At 39.5% G+C, this 16317-nt stretch overlaps 1 protein-coding gene across 1 annotated transcript in view; it reads right to left on the reverse strand.

The window, feature by feature from the left end:
* TTC29 (tetratricopeptide repeat domain 29) overlaps positions 1-16317 on the reverse strand; it is a 148037-nt gene that overhangs the window by 69897 nt on the left and 61823 nt on the right. The window contains exon 7 of the mRNA XM_045576686.1: positions 14984-15069. Within this exon, the coding sequence (XP_045432642.1) occupies positions 14984-15069 (86 nt within the window). The remainder of the gene's footprint in view (positions 1-14983; positions 15070-16317) is intronic.

A 16317-nucleotide genomic window follows, 5' to 3' on the forward strand; every position in this document is an offset into this window, starting at 1 on the left:
CCAGCCAGGAGGTGAGTCCAACAGCAAGCTTTTGCAGATGTTCACATCCAATAATCTATCCATAATTGATGAAACAGGGAGGTCAGATGTAATGGCTGTTACTGTTCCAGCAACAAATAAATGGTTATTGACAAAACAAGCCAGTGTGGCACAGAGCACTGAGCAGTGACAGGCACGGGACGGATTCCTCAGTGAGCCGTGTGGCAGGAGGGCCACGCTGAGACATGAGCAGATGGAGGCAACTTGGAAAGGAGAAGGGAGGTTGCTGAAGTGATGAAAAAGATGGAGATAGGCTGAGGAGGAGAGGAAACTGATGAGCAAGCCCTGGGCAAGGCTGCGGACTTGGGTAAGTACGAATGTGTGAACAGTTCAGAAATGCCTTTGAATGCGTGCACTGGGATCCAGATGTCTGCTTGCTTTCACCACTCACACAGCTGGCTGCCCAACGGGGAAGCCTGGTGCCTCTGACACCAAAGTGGATGCGTGGAACTCTCAGTGCCCAGACCCTCCCACTGAGAGACATTCGTTGGCACTCCACTTAACACTGAGGATTCCTTTTCTCCCCCTGTGTATTAGTAAAAATATAGGAGATTCATATATGCAATTTTAAGAATATTTTAAGATAAGCCAAAGATGCAAATTGTGAAGCTAGAAAATTTCTCAAGATTTGGACTAATCTTGAAATACATGCAGCTTAAAATCAAATTTAATGCAAGGAAATGTGACTGAAAGGCAAAGTGGTTTTTGTTTTTTAATAATAAAAATCAGACACTGCATTCTATTCACCTCAACCTAGGCAAAGGATAAAATAAAGGCATTAATCGAGTATACTTTTATTGACTGAATAAAATTCAAGATATTTGAACCTAAATAAACAACTGAAATCTTATACTTCTGTTCTGGGGCTAAAAAATGATGTTTTCCCACAGTTTACTATGTAATATTATAAAATGAAGAATGGTAGAATGAAATGGTAGTTATTATTGCTATAGGTAGTCATAAAGAGACTTGGGACACAGATGTTTTAAATATTAATATTCCTAAAATCACTTAACTCAATTTAACACTCTTTAGTGGTTTATTTAGAAGTGTGATTTATTCTCTACTTTGCAACCAATGCCTTTGATCAGCTCTGAAATGACATATGAGCTGAAAATAAAAAGGCAAAACAAATTGCTCCTACCGTTCTTATAGTAAGCTTTAGTTTTTATAGCATAGAGTAAGAAATTATCTTTGGCATTTTCAAATTATTATCCTTATTTAGAAATGGAGATTATAGAGCCCAAAGGACTGGTGGAGATCCTATCTGGAATCCCTTGCTAGTTGCCCTGCTTCCCAAGCTCAGCCATCCTTCCAGCCTAGGTCTCTTCATTGAGCAGTTTCACCCTGCTCCAGTCCCCAGGACCACCTCTGTCCCCGAGGTGCTGGGGTAGAAGCTTGGCATCACGTCAGTGTGCGTAGATTATATTCTTATCTCAACCTTTGTTGTCATGGTGACCTGGCTCTTACCATGTCTGTTCAGACCAAGCGCCCAACATGCGTCCTAGCCCTTTTCTTGTGAGCTGTGTTCTTGATTAAATCTCTGTCTTGGTACCTGATCTGATCCCTACTTATTGAAAGTCTGGAGACCTATCTTGCTGCCATCAATATGCTCACATTAGGAGTCCCACTCCTGATGTCCAGCTTGTCACTTGCCTATGGTGGTTATTACCATGTATTGAGCAAAAACTAGATGTGCAAGTATTTTACATTTATGGTGCATCCTCACAATATTTTTATTGTACAAATGAGAAAAGTGAAGTGCAGAGAAGTTGAGTGACTTCTCCAGAATACAGAATCCTAGAGTTAAAGTAGGAGAAAGAACATGAACTGGGTTTATTGGTTTGTGACTCCTGCTGCTGGATTACTGCAAGCATGCCTGGGATGACCTAGACCTTCACTCACAGTGGAATGCTTCACAGTTCCTGGGAGCCAGTCTCTAAACATCTATAGGAGCGCCTACTGCACATCGACATCTGACAGTCTAGATTAGGGGTGTCGAACTCAATCAGAGAAGGGGCCAAAATCTAAAATCCAGCCTAAATCGCGGGCCGAATGGTTTACTGAACAATCATAAACTGTCATTGTGATGGAAACGCAGCGGAGTGCAGTGATGACAGCGCAGTGCGGGCCACATTGCAAGGCCTGGCGGGACGGATTTGGCCCGCGGGCCTTGTGTTTGACACATGTGGTCTAGATATTAACTTCATGTTTGCCCTGGTACAGTTTCACCTATTTTTCAGTCCATGCTATTTTTCAGTCCATGGCCCAATTACAATAGTCAATAGTCAATAAATCGCCTGGCTTCACAATAGCCAGCAAGGCTTTCAGGATCCCACCTCTTCCCTCTGACTCTGGCTCCTCCTTCTCTGCTCTCCTTTGCTCTTCCTCAGTCTTGCTGGCCCCAAGCTTCCCAGGGACACAGCTGCCATTGGGCTTTGGCCCCAAATCTGTTTGGAACGTGCTTCCCTCACACAACTGCATGGCCCACTCTCTCACTGCTTCCAGTTTTTCTTCTAATGTCAAATTCTCAACCAGAACTTCTGTGATCACATACTTAAAATCCCCACCCTACCACTTGCTTTGATACTCCTGAAGCATTCCTCTGTTGCATTTTCTTCTTTTTTCTATAATGCTTATTATTACCTAACATACTATCTCAATCACTTGTTTATTACATTTAATTTTCATTATCATCTTCCAGTGGGATGGAATCTTTAGGACAACAGAGATCTCTGGTTTGTTATTGCTGATAGGCCAAGTGTCTAGAACAAAGCTTGGTAATAGGTACTCCAAAACTATGTGCTGAATAAGTCACAGATTATTCTTAAGACTACCCACCAACTAGTTTAATCTTCCCAACATCCCATTAGTAGGCATCAATATTTATTCTTATCTCTTTTTAAAGGTAAGGAAACAGCCGGGACTGGTTTGGCTCAATGGATAGAGCATCGGCTTGGGGACTGAAGGGTCCCGGATTCGATTCCGGTCAAGGGCATGTACCTTGGTTGCGGGCATATCCCCAGTAAGGGGTGTGCAAGAGGCAGCTGATCGATTACTCTCTCTGGTCGATGTTTCTAACTCTCTATCTCTCTCCCTTCATCTCTGTATAAAATCAATAAAATATATTTAAAAAAAATAAATAAATAAAGGTAAGGAAACAAGCACATAAAGATGAAGCCGCTAGGCCAAGGTCATATTATACAAGTGGAAAGGACATGAACCCAGGCCACCTGATTTCAGAGGCATCACTCTTATCTGGCCCCTCCTACCTCAGTGCCAAGATGATGCCTAACAATACCACCACACAGGCTGGGTTCAAGTTCTAACTCATTTTGGTACCACCTGTCCTTCTGTCCACCAATATTACAACAATCATGCCCTGCCACAACGTCATTGAGGAAGCTGAACAAAGCTAAATGATTTATCCAGACCAAAGAACTTGATGACAAAACCAGAACCAGACCAGAACCTAGCATGTCTGACTTCCAATTTGGTGGTCTTTCTGGTACTTCCAAAATAAATTTAAAGATCACAGTGATTTTCCTGGGTAGTACTTTTCCATTCCCATGTAATCTATTAAAATAAACAATTAAAAAGTAATTTTGGTTTTGCAACATTGTAACAAATATTAATGTTCATTTACATAATATTTCAAAAGGAAATGTTTATTTTTGTAATATCTATGATATTATAAACATTTAAAATGAACATAATAAATAGTCACTCTACTGTAAGCTAATATAAGCTCATAGGGAAAATGAATATGTTTAATTAAATTTAGGGGAAATGTATAGTTAAATCATTTGAAGTACAATAATAAGGACCAATAAACCATTATCTCTTTACTGTTCTATTGGAATTTTTATCAATGTGCTATATTAATAAATAGCATCTTCATTTTACAAAGCAGGATGCTAAGAGATTTGTCTCTGATCTGGTAAGACAGTAGTGGTAGCAGGAATAACATAATCCTTGTATTAAGCCAGCAAATTATACTTTTACTGTTCTATAATATTCACCAGTATTTATTGAGACAGTAGAGTATGCCAGATATAGTTCCAAATACTTTCTTCATATTAATCCATTTAATCCTCAAAATTACCCATAAATTAGGTACTAGTGTAACCCATATGCTGTCAATGAGGAAACCAAGGCACAAGCAAAATTAGGTAAACTGAGGCACACAAAGTCACAGGATTAGAAACCAGGGGCCATGTTCTTAACCACTATATTAACCCATAATAATGTTTAAGTCCTTAGAATTGAAATCTAGGGGAAGGACCCTATTTCTCTTCCTCTACTTCATTTTACCCCCAAAATATAAATATTCTGCTCTACCAGATTTTTCTATTTAAAATCAAACTAAAGTACTATTTATGCACATTCCCTTGCACTTACTAATTATTTCTGGCAGATAGTAAATTTGCATTGGGAGCAAGAAGAAATGGGTTACTTAATTTAAGTCTCAGTCTTCATCTGTGAAATGGGAGTGAGAGTAAATAGAAAATACTAATAATATCTGCCTCTTAGGGTTCTTGTGAGTATTAATGGGATGAATAGTATAAATAATAAAGTTGGTACTGTTCTAGACCAGCCTCTCCCCCAACAGCCCGACTTGCCCACCATGCACACTCCCTAGGGATTGGAATGGACTGTCTGCTCTCCAGGCTGCTTCCCTCCACTTAGGGCACAGCTATACTTATCTTGAGGATCAATTCAAGTGCTACCACCTCAATCTCCAAGTGAGACAAAGCTTTCCTGTTGCTTCCCTGGCTTCTGGTCCCTATCATGAGTATGGCATGAGGATGTGTCAGATGTCCATTTCCTCATGGACTCTTATAGCTTATAGTAGTTGGTAGGAATCTACTAGAGCATAAAGAAATTTCTCAGACATGTTATTCCACAATGTGTACCAAGTGAAGTTTAAAACAACAATCCATCATCAACAGTTGCACCACGCTGTTCATGTGGACTTTGGTCAGATTAACTCAGGGTCTAAAAACAGAATTTTTCACTCTATTTTATTGTTTTTGTTTTTTAATTTATATGATTATCTTTTCATTTTATCATGTTTAAATGCCCTTAATTACTTGTTAAGCATTTAAAAACTTGAATAGTTTGAAATGAAATGAGCTGCTGAAATGACTAACTGCTATTATTAATTCTACTAGAGGCCGGGTGTATGAAATTCGTGTAGGGGGAGTGTCCTTCAGCCCAGCCTGCACCCTCTTCAATCTGGGATCCCTCTCACAATCCAGGACTGCTGGCTTCCTACCACTTGCCTGCCTGCCTGATTGCCCCTAACAACTCCCCTGCCAGCCTGATAGATGCTTAACTACACCCCTGCTGGCCTGATTGCCCTTAACTTCCTTCCCTTGCTGGCCAGATCACCTCTAACTGCCTTCCCCTACAGGCCTGGTCTCACCTAACTGACCTCTCCTGCAGGTCTGGTTGCCCCCAACTGCCCTGCCCTGCTGGTCCAGTTACCCCTAACTGCTCTCCCTTGCCAGACTGGTTTCCCCTAACTGCCTTTCCCTGCCAGCCTTGTCTCCCCTAACTGCCCTCCCCTGCCAGCCTGATTGCCCCTAAATGCCTTTCCCTGTTGGCCTGGTACCCCCCAACTGCCCTCCCCTGTGGCCTGATCGCCCTCAACTGCCCTCCCCTGCAGGCCTTCTTGTGGCAGCCATCTTGTGTCCACATGGGGGTGGCCATCTTGTGTGTTGAAATGGTGGCCAATTTGCATATAACCACTTTATTATATAGGATGCTGAAGACTTTTCCTATGAACAGTCTGTATAAAACATACTTAAAACAATTAAAATTTTTACATTTTAATGGAACAAAAAAATAACAATTTACTTTTTCTTATCACAAAATCAATATACAACAGGTCCCTGAATAATGTCATTTCATTCAACATCATTTCATTATAACATTGATGAGATGCCATAGAAACTTAACTCTGTCTACTTCAATTAGCATATGGTAAAACTGATTTTGTTACATGTTGTTTTGCTTAAAGTCACAGAACTTATCAGCAATGTCAACCGAGGACTTATTATATGTAAATTGTAGAAAATTTTGGGAATATTTTAATTCTCCCCAAAATAGAGGAATTAAGGTCATCCATTACAGCTTCCATAGATAACCACTAAAAACAATTTGGTGTTTCTAGTATTTTCATATGTATGTATGTCTGACATGTATATATATATTTATGTATGTAAACATATGTAAGTACAATCATATTGTACACTGTTTTGTACCTTGATTTTTTGCTTAATATTTTGGTAATGCTTTTATTGTTATAAAATATTTACTCATTGTATCCTTTTTATTCACTGCACTGCATTGCAACATAGGATACTCAGCAATGTTTAATCAAATTGCTATTGTGTACTTAGTTTGTTTTTGGATTTTTCATCATTATAAACAGTGCTAATAACATTGTATATTAAGGTTACAGCTAACTCTGTATATATTAATAATTGTGCAAATAATATTACAGCTAATTGTGTGTATATACTACTAATTATTTCCTTTAGATATACTCTGAAATAAGCAAATCCTTAGGGAAAAAAAGGGAAAATTATGAGTCTTCTTAAAATAGCACAAAGCTACCATTTATTGAATGATTACTGTGTCAGGCACATTACTATTTTATCTCATTTAATCCTCACAGAAACTCTATTATCCCCATTTTACAGATATGGAAAGGAAGTTTACAGAAGTCAAGTGATTTGCATAGATGTAGTCATCTGTCAGAGCCCCTCCCATAAACTCTGCAGCAAAAGGCTGCTGTCTGCCCAATGGCCAGGTTCATGGTACACTAGAATTGCTGGAGAATGAGTGTCCCTGGAAGAAGCTTTCAACTGAGGAAGCATGGGAATTTGTGGACAGCCAATTACCCCAGCTCCCTTGCCCCTTTACTGGGGTAATTGGCTGGTTTCCACACTGGCTCTCAGTGTCCAGTAGGACTGAGTTCCATCTTCCCACAGCAGTAACTCACCAGTGGAACCCCTCCCAGATAAACTACTTGTACTCAAAGCCATATAAGGAAATCTACTACTGGAAAAACCCAAACCAAGACATCCTGGTTGTTAGTCTAATAGTCTAAAACTTCACCTCTCATGGTCCATGGGAAAAAAAAAATCTAAATATTGTTTTTAAGTAAGAACTGTAAAAACACATTAAGATTTCAATGAAAAAGATTTTGGAAGTTATACTGTTATTAATTTACTTTGAAACTCTAAACATGGATTGAGTTATTCACACGCTTTTGAACAAGACACAGTTTAATCATTGGTCAATAAATTTTTATCAGTTGTTCTTAACAAATCTGTCTCTTTCATCCTCCCTCCCCACTTCCTTCCCTCTCCTCTCTTTGATGTGTTGCTGAAGAGTTTCTCTGCAGTGTGGGACTGGCACTCCATGGGTTAATCATCCTGAATCTCACCTATCCCTTCACTCTCTACACCAGCTTCCACTTCTAACTGCACTTTCGGTTGTCTCAAATCCTTGCTAACCTTCCATACCTCTAAATTATGCTTTTACATAAAAGAATATGAATGTTCTCTTTTGAAATGCTCACAAATAAAAACTGTTACATTTATATAATCAACTCTTGTTTATTCAGGAGCTGAACACCATTTTGTGGGTTACTTGGTTTCTTTGTCATCTTCCTTCTCTTTATCATTGGATGTCATCATTATTATTTAGGGGAAAAGGAGGGTCAGTAGAGAACATTCATGGGAGAAATGCAGATTTAATATAAAGCAAGTTCAGTTTATTACCGGTAGTTATTAACTAAAATTTTGTGTTTATTGAGTGAAAACTGTGAAATTATTGGGTAAAATGGTGCTCTAAATACACAATTGAATACTAGGAGTGTAGCATTAATGTTATTTTAAAGTCTATTATATGTTATTTTTATTATACTGAACTAGAGGTCCGGTGCATGAATTCATGCAGCAGTGGGCTCCCTGGGCCTGGCCTGTGGGACTGGGCTGAAACTGGCTCTCTGACATCTCCCAAGGGGTCTTGGACCGAGGAACACCACTCATGTACAATCAGAACTGAGGAGAAATGGGGGAGGCTGGCTTCCGGGGAGGGAACATGGGAGGTCTCCAGGGCATGTCCAGCCTGTCTCACTCAGTCCTGATTGGCTGGACTCCAGCAGCAAGCTCACTTACCATACAGAGCATCTTCCCCCTTGTGGTCAGTGCTCGTCATAGTGAGCAGTTGAGCGGCCTTAGCATATCATTAGCATATTACTCTTGGATTAGTTGAATAGCCGACTGGATGACTGGACACTTAGCATATTAAGCTTTTATTATATAGGACTAGAGGCCTGGTGCACAAAATTCATGCATTGGGGGGGGGGTCCCTCAGCCCGCCTTGCACCCTCTCCAATCCAGGACCCACTGTTGGATCGGGCCTAAACCGGCAGTCACATATCCCTCTCGCAATCTGGGACCACTGGCTCCTGACTGCACACCTGCCTGCCTGTCTGATCACCCCTAACCACATCTGCCTGTCTGCCCAGTCACCCCTAACCACCTCTGCCTACCTGCCAGATTGCCTCTAACCATTTCTGCCTGCTGTCTGATTGCCCCTAACCGTTCTCCCCTGCCGGCCTGATCATCCTTAACTGCTTTGCCTGCCTGTCTAATTGCCCCTAACCACCTCTGCCTTGGCCCCCCGCCACCGTGGCTTTGTCCAGAAGAATGTACAGAAAGACAGCTGGTCTAATTAGCATATTACCTTTTCATTAGTATAGATAAGCTCTAATATCCATATAGCTGTTAACTGAAGATCAAGTAATTGTCTACACAGCAAATACATTTGAGAATAGTTTGGATATTTTTTAAAATGTTGAATTACATTTTTCTTTCTGAAGTGACCCCTATTGTGTGGTAGAGGAAAATATAATTTGACTCAATCTGTAAGGACAAATTAGGTTCCATGTACATTTGCTGTTTAACATGTGAGTTCTATAATCATCTCCAGGTTCTTGCAGGTGCAATGCCTCTTCCTTTTTTGCGGCCTCTAGATCAACGTGCAGCTGCTTCTAGGTCTGTCACACAATTAGTCTTCTGATGAACTATTCAGGTCACTTTATTGGTCTGGAGAACATTTTCATGTGTGAGGCCTTGAACTTTAAGGAGTGTACATACATTATGTCCCATATGTCAGTATTATTTCGTATAGTTGATTAGGTATTAATTTTCAGCGTGTTGAAGTTTATCCTATTTAGGATGAACCAAATAAAAATAACTATCCTTTTCTTTGTTTTCTCTCAAAATGAATATTGGGAATTCTCTGCCCTATTTCTAAAAATGTGAATGACTGGAAATAAAATATTAGCAGCTTTGTAAAGAGCTACTCCAGAAGCACTTTTTATAATGAACAATAATAATAATCATGAAGTTTTGGTTTAAGTGCTATTCTAGGTCTCAAAGGGATCAAAACCAGCTTTCACATGTCAAAAAAATCAATACACTTTACTACTAGAATATCAGTGTTTATATTAATTTGATCCATGGACCCCTTTCTTTCCTGACATAAAATATCTCTTTATTTCCATTAAAGTCTGTCTATATCTTATAAGTTTTTGCATTATATACTACCACTAGAGGCCCAGTGCACAAATTCATGCACTGGTGGGGTCCCTCTGAGTGGCCTCAGAGATTGGGCTGAAACCCACAGTCCAATGCCACCTGCAGCTCCTGCCTGCCACTCCTGCTCATCCTGTCCCACTGTGCCTGCCACAGGCTTACACCCAATCAGTCCCAATTGGGAGAGGCTTGTGCTGCCACCCAGCACTGCTAGCCATGAGCCCTGCATCTGGCACCCTCCCAAAGGGAATAGTCTGCGGGATCAGGCTGAAACCAACTCTCCGACATCCCTTGAGGGGTACTGGGTTGCAAGAAGGCACAGGCCAGGCTGAGGGATCTCACCAGTGCACGATTGGGCTGGGGAGGTACCACAGGAGGGCTCCAGGGCATGTTTGGCCCATTTCGCTCAGTCCCAATTGGCCGAACCCCAGCAGCAAGCTAACCTACCAGTCAGAGAATCTGCTGGCTGTTGGTCAGTGCATGCCATACTGAGCGGTTGAGCAGCCTTAGTATACCATTAGCATATTACATTTTGATTGGTTGTTCTGCCGTTTGCATATTACTCTTTTATTATATAGGATTTTAAAAGAACAGACTTCCATTTTTCTTGTTTTTTTTCTTTTTCTGTAATTTGTTATCATTTAAATGACAAATACTATAATTTATATGACAAATACCATTAGATATTCATCATTTCAAAAAAAAATCCCTACACACACTATTTTTCTAATCTGTAACATTGAAAAGAGAAGGATTCGAAAATTAAACAGAAGAAAAAGGTATAAATAGAACTAAACTCAAATAATGAGGACATTTTAAAATATACCACATTCAATTTACTAAAATTCTAGTCTGCCAACAATTTTTTGCTCCAGAAATTTATATCTAGTTATTACTGGAAGATTATCTATTTTAATATTTTAGAAAAGTCATGTCTTTAAATACAAAGACAGTAGCAGCAGATTATTAGTAAAACAATTTACAGTTTAATAATCACCAAATTATTAAAAACACATTTTTATGAACTACTTAAAATGTTATCTTCCAAGTAAGTCTACCTGTTCAAAAGGTAATAAACAATATCAGATATGGAATTCATGCATAGCCTATGCCTTAGATGATTGCTTTATAATTTTGCATAATGGAATTTTATGCAGTTTGGAAATAAATAATTTTTGTAAAATTAGGAAATATGACTATTTTCTTCTCATATGGGTGTGTGTTCTAATCCTATCATCTTTTTTTTTGCTTGTCAGATAATGGATATTTTGAACATTTCTCTACTTAGCAAATGTTTGGAATGAAAGGAAGTAAGTGCTAGTTGTGTACTGGTGGGAGGGTGTGTGGAGAGAGTATGATGCTAAAGGAAAGTAACCGGTTGACCAGTCGACTGGCCAGTAGGTATGATGACCAACAGGGGGCAGCTGAGCTACAGCAACTTTGCAGAATACCCTCTCATACTCCGGGGCCCCTTGGGGGATGTCAGACTGCCGGTTTCAGCCCGATCTCTGCAGGCCAGGCCGAGGGACCCCACCTGCTGGAGGGACCCTGCTCACTCCACAGACACCCTTTGAGCCCCACTGCTGCCCCAGGTGCAGCAGGTCAGGGAGGGATCACGGGAGATTGTCTCACCCAGTCCCTTCTAATTAATTTCCTTTATTGTGCATGAATCTGTGCACCAGGCCTCTAGACATACACTAACACCAATGTTGGAAGCATTCTAAGCTATTATAAAGATGCCAGCATACGCAAATAGAGAGCACCTGTTTTGTATACGGAAAAATTAAATCAATAGAATGAATTTTGCTTTCATAATATAATTTTTGGTAGGCTGCATTATTGCTAAGTAATAGGAAACAAATAATTCACTGAACATACTACAGCTTGAGTAAATTTAAAGATGGTGTTCCCCAAATTTTTAAGTGGAATAAGGGATAAGAGAGGAAGAAAATTCATGTATAAAAACAATGTGCTAAGGGAAGACTTTCCTTTTTCTTAAAATAATTTCATGGTTGCAATATTTGACTGTGAAAGTTGGTCCAACTTTGCACAAGGCCTTAAATGTGCAGGTTTACAGCTGTGCATATGCGAAACAGTTTATTCTTATATTATTATTCCCTTATTAGTTATTGCATTATTTTTTATTATTATTAACCTACTTTTGTCCACCACTAAATTTTTCTCTCTAAAACCTTAGAACTTCATAAGATTTACCTTCTAAAATTCAGAATTTACTCTACATGGAGCATTTATAGGCCTAATTGATGATGGCCAAAGGGGATGACTATTTCTTTTCTCAGCACCTGACATATGCAGGTAACATTCTCCTCTTTAAATGTCAGGGTCTCCATGACCTCATGCACAGGTTTATTAGAGTAACTGTCCTTTCTCTTCTCCAAATACCTTTCCCTCATTACTATCAGTACTTCAGCCCTAAAGAAATCTACCATTTGTTTTTAGGTTAGCTCTATTCTGTCACAGAGGAAAAAACTTTTTATCAGCAAGGAATGGATGGCCAGACTGTATTCATACACTTGCCAACATATTCTTATATTACATGTATTAATCATATATAATAAATTAAAGCCTTTAAGTTAATATAAATTAGAAAATTTGATGATCATTTGTTCATGATCATCAGAACCTTCAATTAGAAATATTTCCTGTGACAGGTTTCTCTAAGCCAAGTTTCTCTGAAAAATCATGTAAAAGTCTTTAAGCAGATGAACAGCATTATTGGAAGGGGGACATCAGTGAGAGGTGGAGATCAAATCTAGAGGCAAGATACAGAATATGTGAAAATGTTCTAAATTCCAAACTTAAATTACAAGTGAGAAAATAAAAATAGTGTATGGAATTGATGAACACTAAAGCTAGACTGAATAAGAGGGAAGGAAGGGCTAGTTCTAACCACAAGCTGTCACCCTGGCTCCAGCACCACAAAGCTGGTTTCTGAGCATTCTGGCCCCCTTCACAGGCACACTGAGACAGAACCACCATCAATGGTGGTGGTAATACTGCACAGGGAGGGAACAAAGGATAAAAGAAGATTCAAAAAAAATTTATGTTGAATTTTTACTGTACGATTTGATAACTGGACAGATATCTAATCAATCAATCAAGTAATCAATCCTATTATAAACTGATCATGTGATTTTTTTCACAATATATTAATTAAATAAGTAAAATATGTTTCGGGTTCCTAAGAGACATCTTGTAAACTAGAAGCAATGCTGTTGGAAAGAGAGAGACTGCGATGGAAAGACACGCTGTAGTCCGCAAATAAATAATAATAAACGGTTTATGTAACATGAGGAGCTCCCAGGTCCAGAAACAAAACGGGAAAGGGGAATCAAATGGTAGTCTGAAGCATGCCCTATTATCCCTGAAAGGAAGCAGGGGAAAGTGGCTAAAGTAAGATATTAGAAAGGATGAAAAGACATGGCCTTCAACCTGAGATCCAAGCAAGATGGCAGGTTTTGTGGGAACCTATTTTATATGAGCCCAACCACCGAAACCAGCTGCTCTCTGCCACCAGCCTGAGCTGGAAGACCTCCACGCCACAAATCTCCTACTGCTCAGTGTCCATTCTCCACCCAGCCACACCCCAACCCTTCGTGGCTCCTTCTCGAATTTGCTCTTGGCATCCTGTGTGCACACCTGACAATAGAACCCATTATTTGACCCTGCAGCTCTGCCTGTGGGTCTGGCCCAAATCTCATGCTTGTTTCCTGCAAGGCGTCAGTTCTGGGTGAGCTGTGTTCCCAAAAGGCAGCAATATTCTGCCATGACAGCTCCCAACTCTTCACAACGGCAAAGGCTGCTCTTGTATGGTGAGTGCAGCAATGAGCCCAAGGCCTGGAGTGCGGCCTGCCTGGTTTCTCAAAGCCTCTGCCCTGCCTGGGAATTCAATGACAAACATTAACTAACCCTAACTAACCCATGTACTTGCCTAAGGGGTAGGGATACGTTCTTACTGAAAATATCTGCAAGGAGCTCTCTTATTCCAGTCCAAAACCCGGATAGGAGACAGAGGAGTTGGCATTGTTAAGTCTTTTAGACATGGCCAGTTCCCCTGGCTTATCTTTGGTCAGATCATCTATTTCTGATTTTCCTCCCACTTCCATGGATACTCTTGTTTAATCCCCTTTGTACCTCCTTCACCCAGGTTGGCCCTAGGACTTTTTCATCAAACACTGTCCACCTACCCCAAGAAAGCTCCTCCACTCCCCAGCTCTGGTGTGCTTAAAGTGACACGGTTATTAGTGTGAAGTCTATGCAGCATCTCCAATCCAGATTTCCTTTTGTGTCCAGACCCACATGTACTTCTGTCTATTTGATCTCTCCTTGGATATCTCAAAATGTCCTCAAAATTCAACATTCAAAACTGAACTCTCCATTTCCCCATAAGGCTGGCGCCCTTCAGCATTCTCTGCCTCAGTGAATGAGCCCAGCATCTATCCAGCACCATAGCCAGGAAACTAGTGTCCATCTGGACACCTCTATCTCCCTCGCCTCCCACATTTACTCTATTCCCAAGTCTTTCAGAACGACTGTATCTACTCGTCACCACCTTCACATCTACTAATGACCAGAAACTGAGGTCAGGGTAGAAGTGCTAAAAGCTAATCATTATCAAAGGTTTATTATATACAAGGAAGGTGGTCTTAAAACCTTATGTGAATTATTTTTTCTAATCACTCTGTGTATTAGTTTCATGATAACATTCATTACTAGACTATCCTACACCACTATTATTGTATAAAATTATGGAACAGATTCAGTGCATGGCATGATGCCTGCTATATACTGAGAGAATGCCAATTTGTTCCACTTAGTTATGCACTTGTTGGTTGCTTTTTGTATGTGTCCTGACCAGAGATTGAACCTGCAACCTTGGAGTATCTGGATAATGCGTCAACCAACTGAGCTACCCTCCAGGGCCTTTAGTAACTTTTTTACTACTTATTTTTGCTGCCCTTTAAACCCATTTCCTCTTGTCCTTGGTGATATGAGAATATAGACAGTTACATGATTTCATATATTTAATTTTCATATATTATAAAGCATTGAATGGTAATTGACTATGTACCACCTTTTATAAACAATAAAAGCAACTTTTTGTGCTTCCAGAATATTGCTTTTGTGTTAGTCTCTCTCTCTCTTCTTTCTCTCTCTCTCTCTCTCTCTCTCTCTCTCTCTCTCTATATATATATATATATATATAGCCCATATCTATTGGACTTATAACAACATACAATAAAATAAAATATAATAAAACAAAAATTTTAAGTGGGAACACTTAAACATTTAGTTCAACTTACTGCTAATGCTATGTCATGCTCTCCAGCAGCCAAGTGTGCTAAGCCCAAGTAATAGGAAGCTTCCCCTTCCATCTTTTTGTCATTTCCTAAAGTGAAAATGCAGAAAATTATAGTGACTTTAAAGAAATTGATTCATTACAACAAACAGAATATTTGCTTTGAAGACAGTAGACAGTTACAACAACGTATACACATTTATCAACAATTCCTGAGATCTAATTGTTTAAAAAAAAAAAAGTCTGTTGCTTCTTAATTTACCTGAATCACAGATGTTAAAGTGTATAAGCAATATAATCATGAGGAGTTATCCTCTACATGCAATAGACAGGCATTATCATTTTGAGACTCATGTATAATTTCTATGCTGGTCCATCATGTAAAGACCTATAGTCATCTAGCATAGCTGCTACTATTGGGTCGGCAACTAAGTAATTGCGGATTTTTAAAAGAAAATCAAAGATAATTTTTTCATGGAACTAAATAACTTTATTCTGTAATGTATTGCCCATTTTGATCAATGACCTTTTGCCATCTTTCAGGCAGCATCATAATCCCACGTTCAAAAATCTTCTGGTTTTTATTAGCAAAAAACTGAATCAGGTACGATTTGACATCATCATCATTATTGAAATTTTTACCATTCAAGGAGTTTTGTAAAGATCGAAACAAAAAGTAATCAGATGGTGCAAGGTCAGGACTATATGGTGGATGTGGCAAAACATCCCAACCAAGCTCCATTAATTTTTGCCGAGTGACCAAAGATGTGTGTGGCCTTGCATTGTCACGATGGAATACAACACCTTTTCGATTTGTCAATTCGGGCCGCTTTTCTTCAACTGCATTGTTTAATTTTGTTAGTTGTTCAATGTAGACATCAGAATTGATCGTTCGGTTGGGTGGTAAGAGTTCAAAGTAGACAATTCCTTTGTAATCCCACGAAACTGATAACAAAACCTTCTTTTGATGAATATCAGCTTTTGATGTTGTTTGAGTTGGTTCACCTGGCCTGCTCCACGATCTTTTCCACTTGATATTGTTGTAAACAACCCATTTTTCATCGCCAGTTATCAGTCGTTTTAAAAATGGATCATTTTCATTACGTTTCTTTAGCAAATCGCTGCTGCTAATGCGTTGCGTTAACTGTGATTCTTTCAGTTCGTGAGGAACCCATGTATCGAGTTTTTGAACATAGCCAAGTTGTTTTAAGTGATTTTCAATGCATGTATGTGATACATGAAGCTTCTCTGCAATCTCACGTGTTGTACTGTGACAGTCCGAATTGATTATTGCTTTGATTAGGGCGTCATCAACTTCAACTGGATGACCAGAGCGTT

This window comes from Pipistrellus kuhlii, unplaced genomic scaffold, assembly GCF_014108245.1.
Source record: "Pipistrellus kuhlii isolate mPipKuh1 unplaced genomic scaffold, mPipKuh1.p scaffold_m20_p_8, whole genome shotgun sequence".
Lineage (NCBI taxonomy): Eukaryota > Metazoa > Chordata > Mammalia > Chiroptera > Vespertilionidae > Pipistrellus > Pipistrellus kuhlii.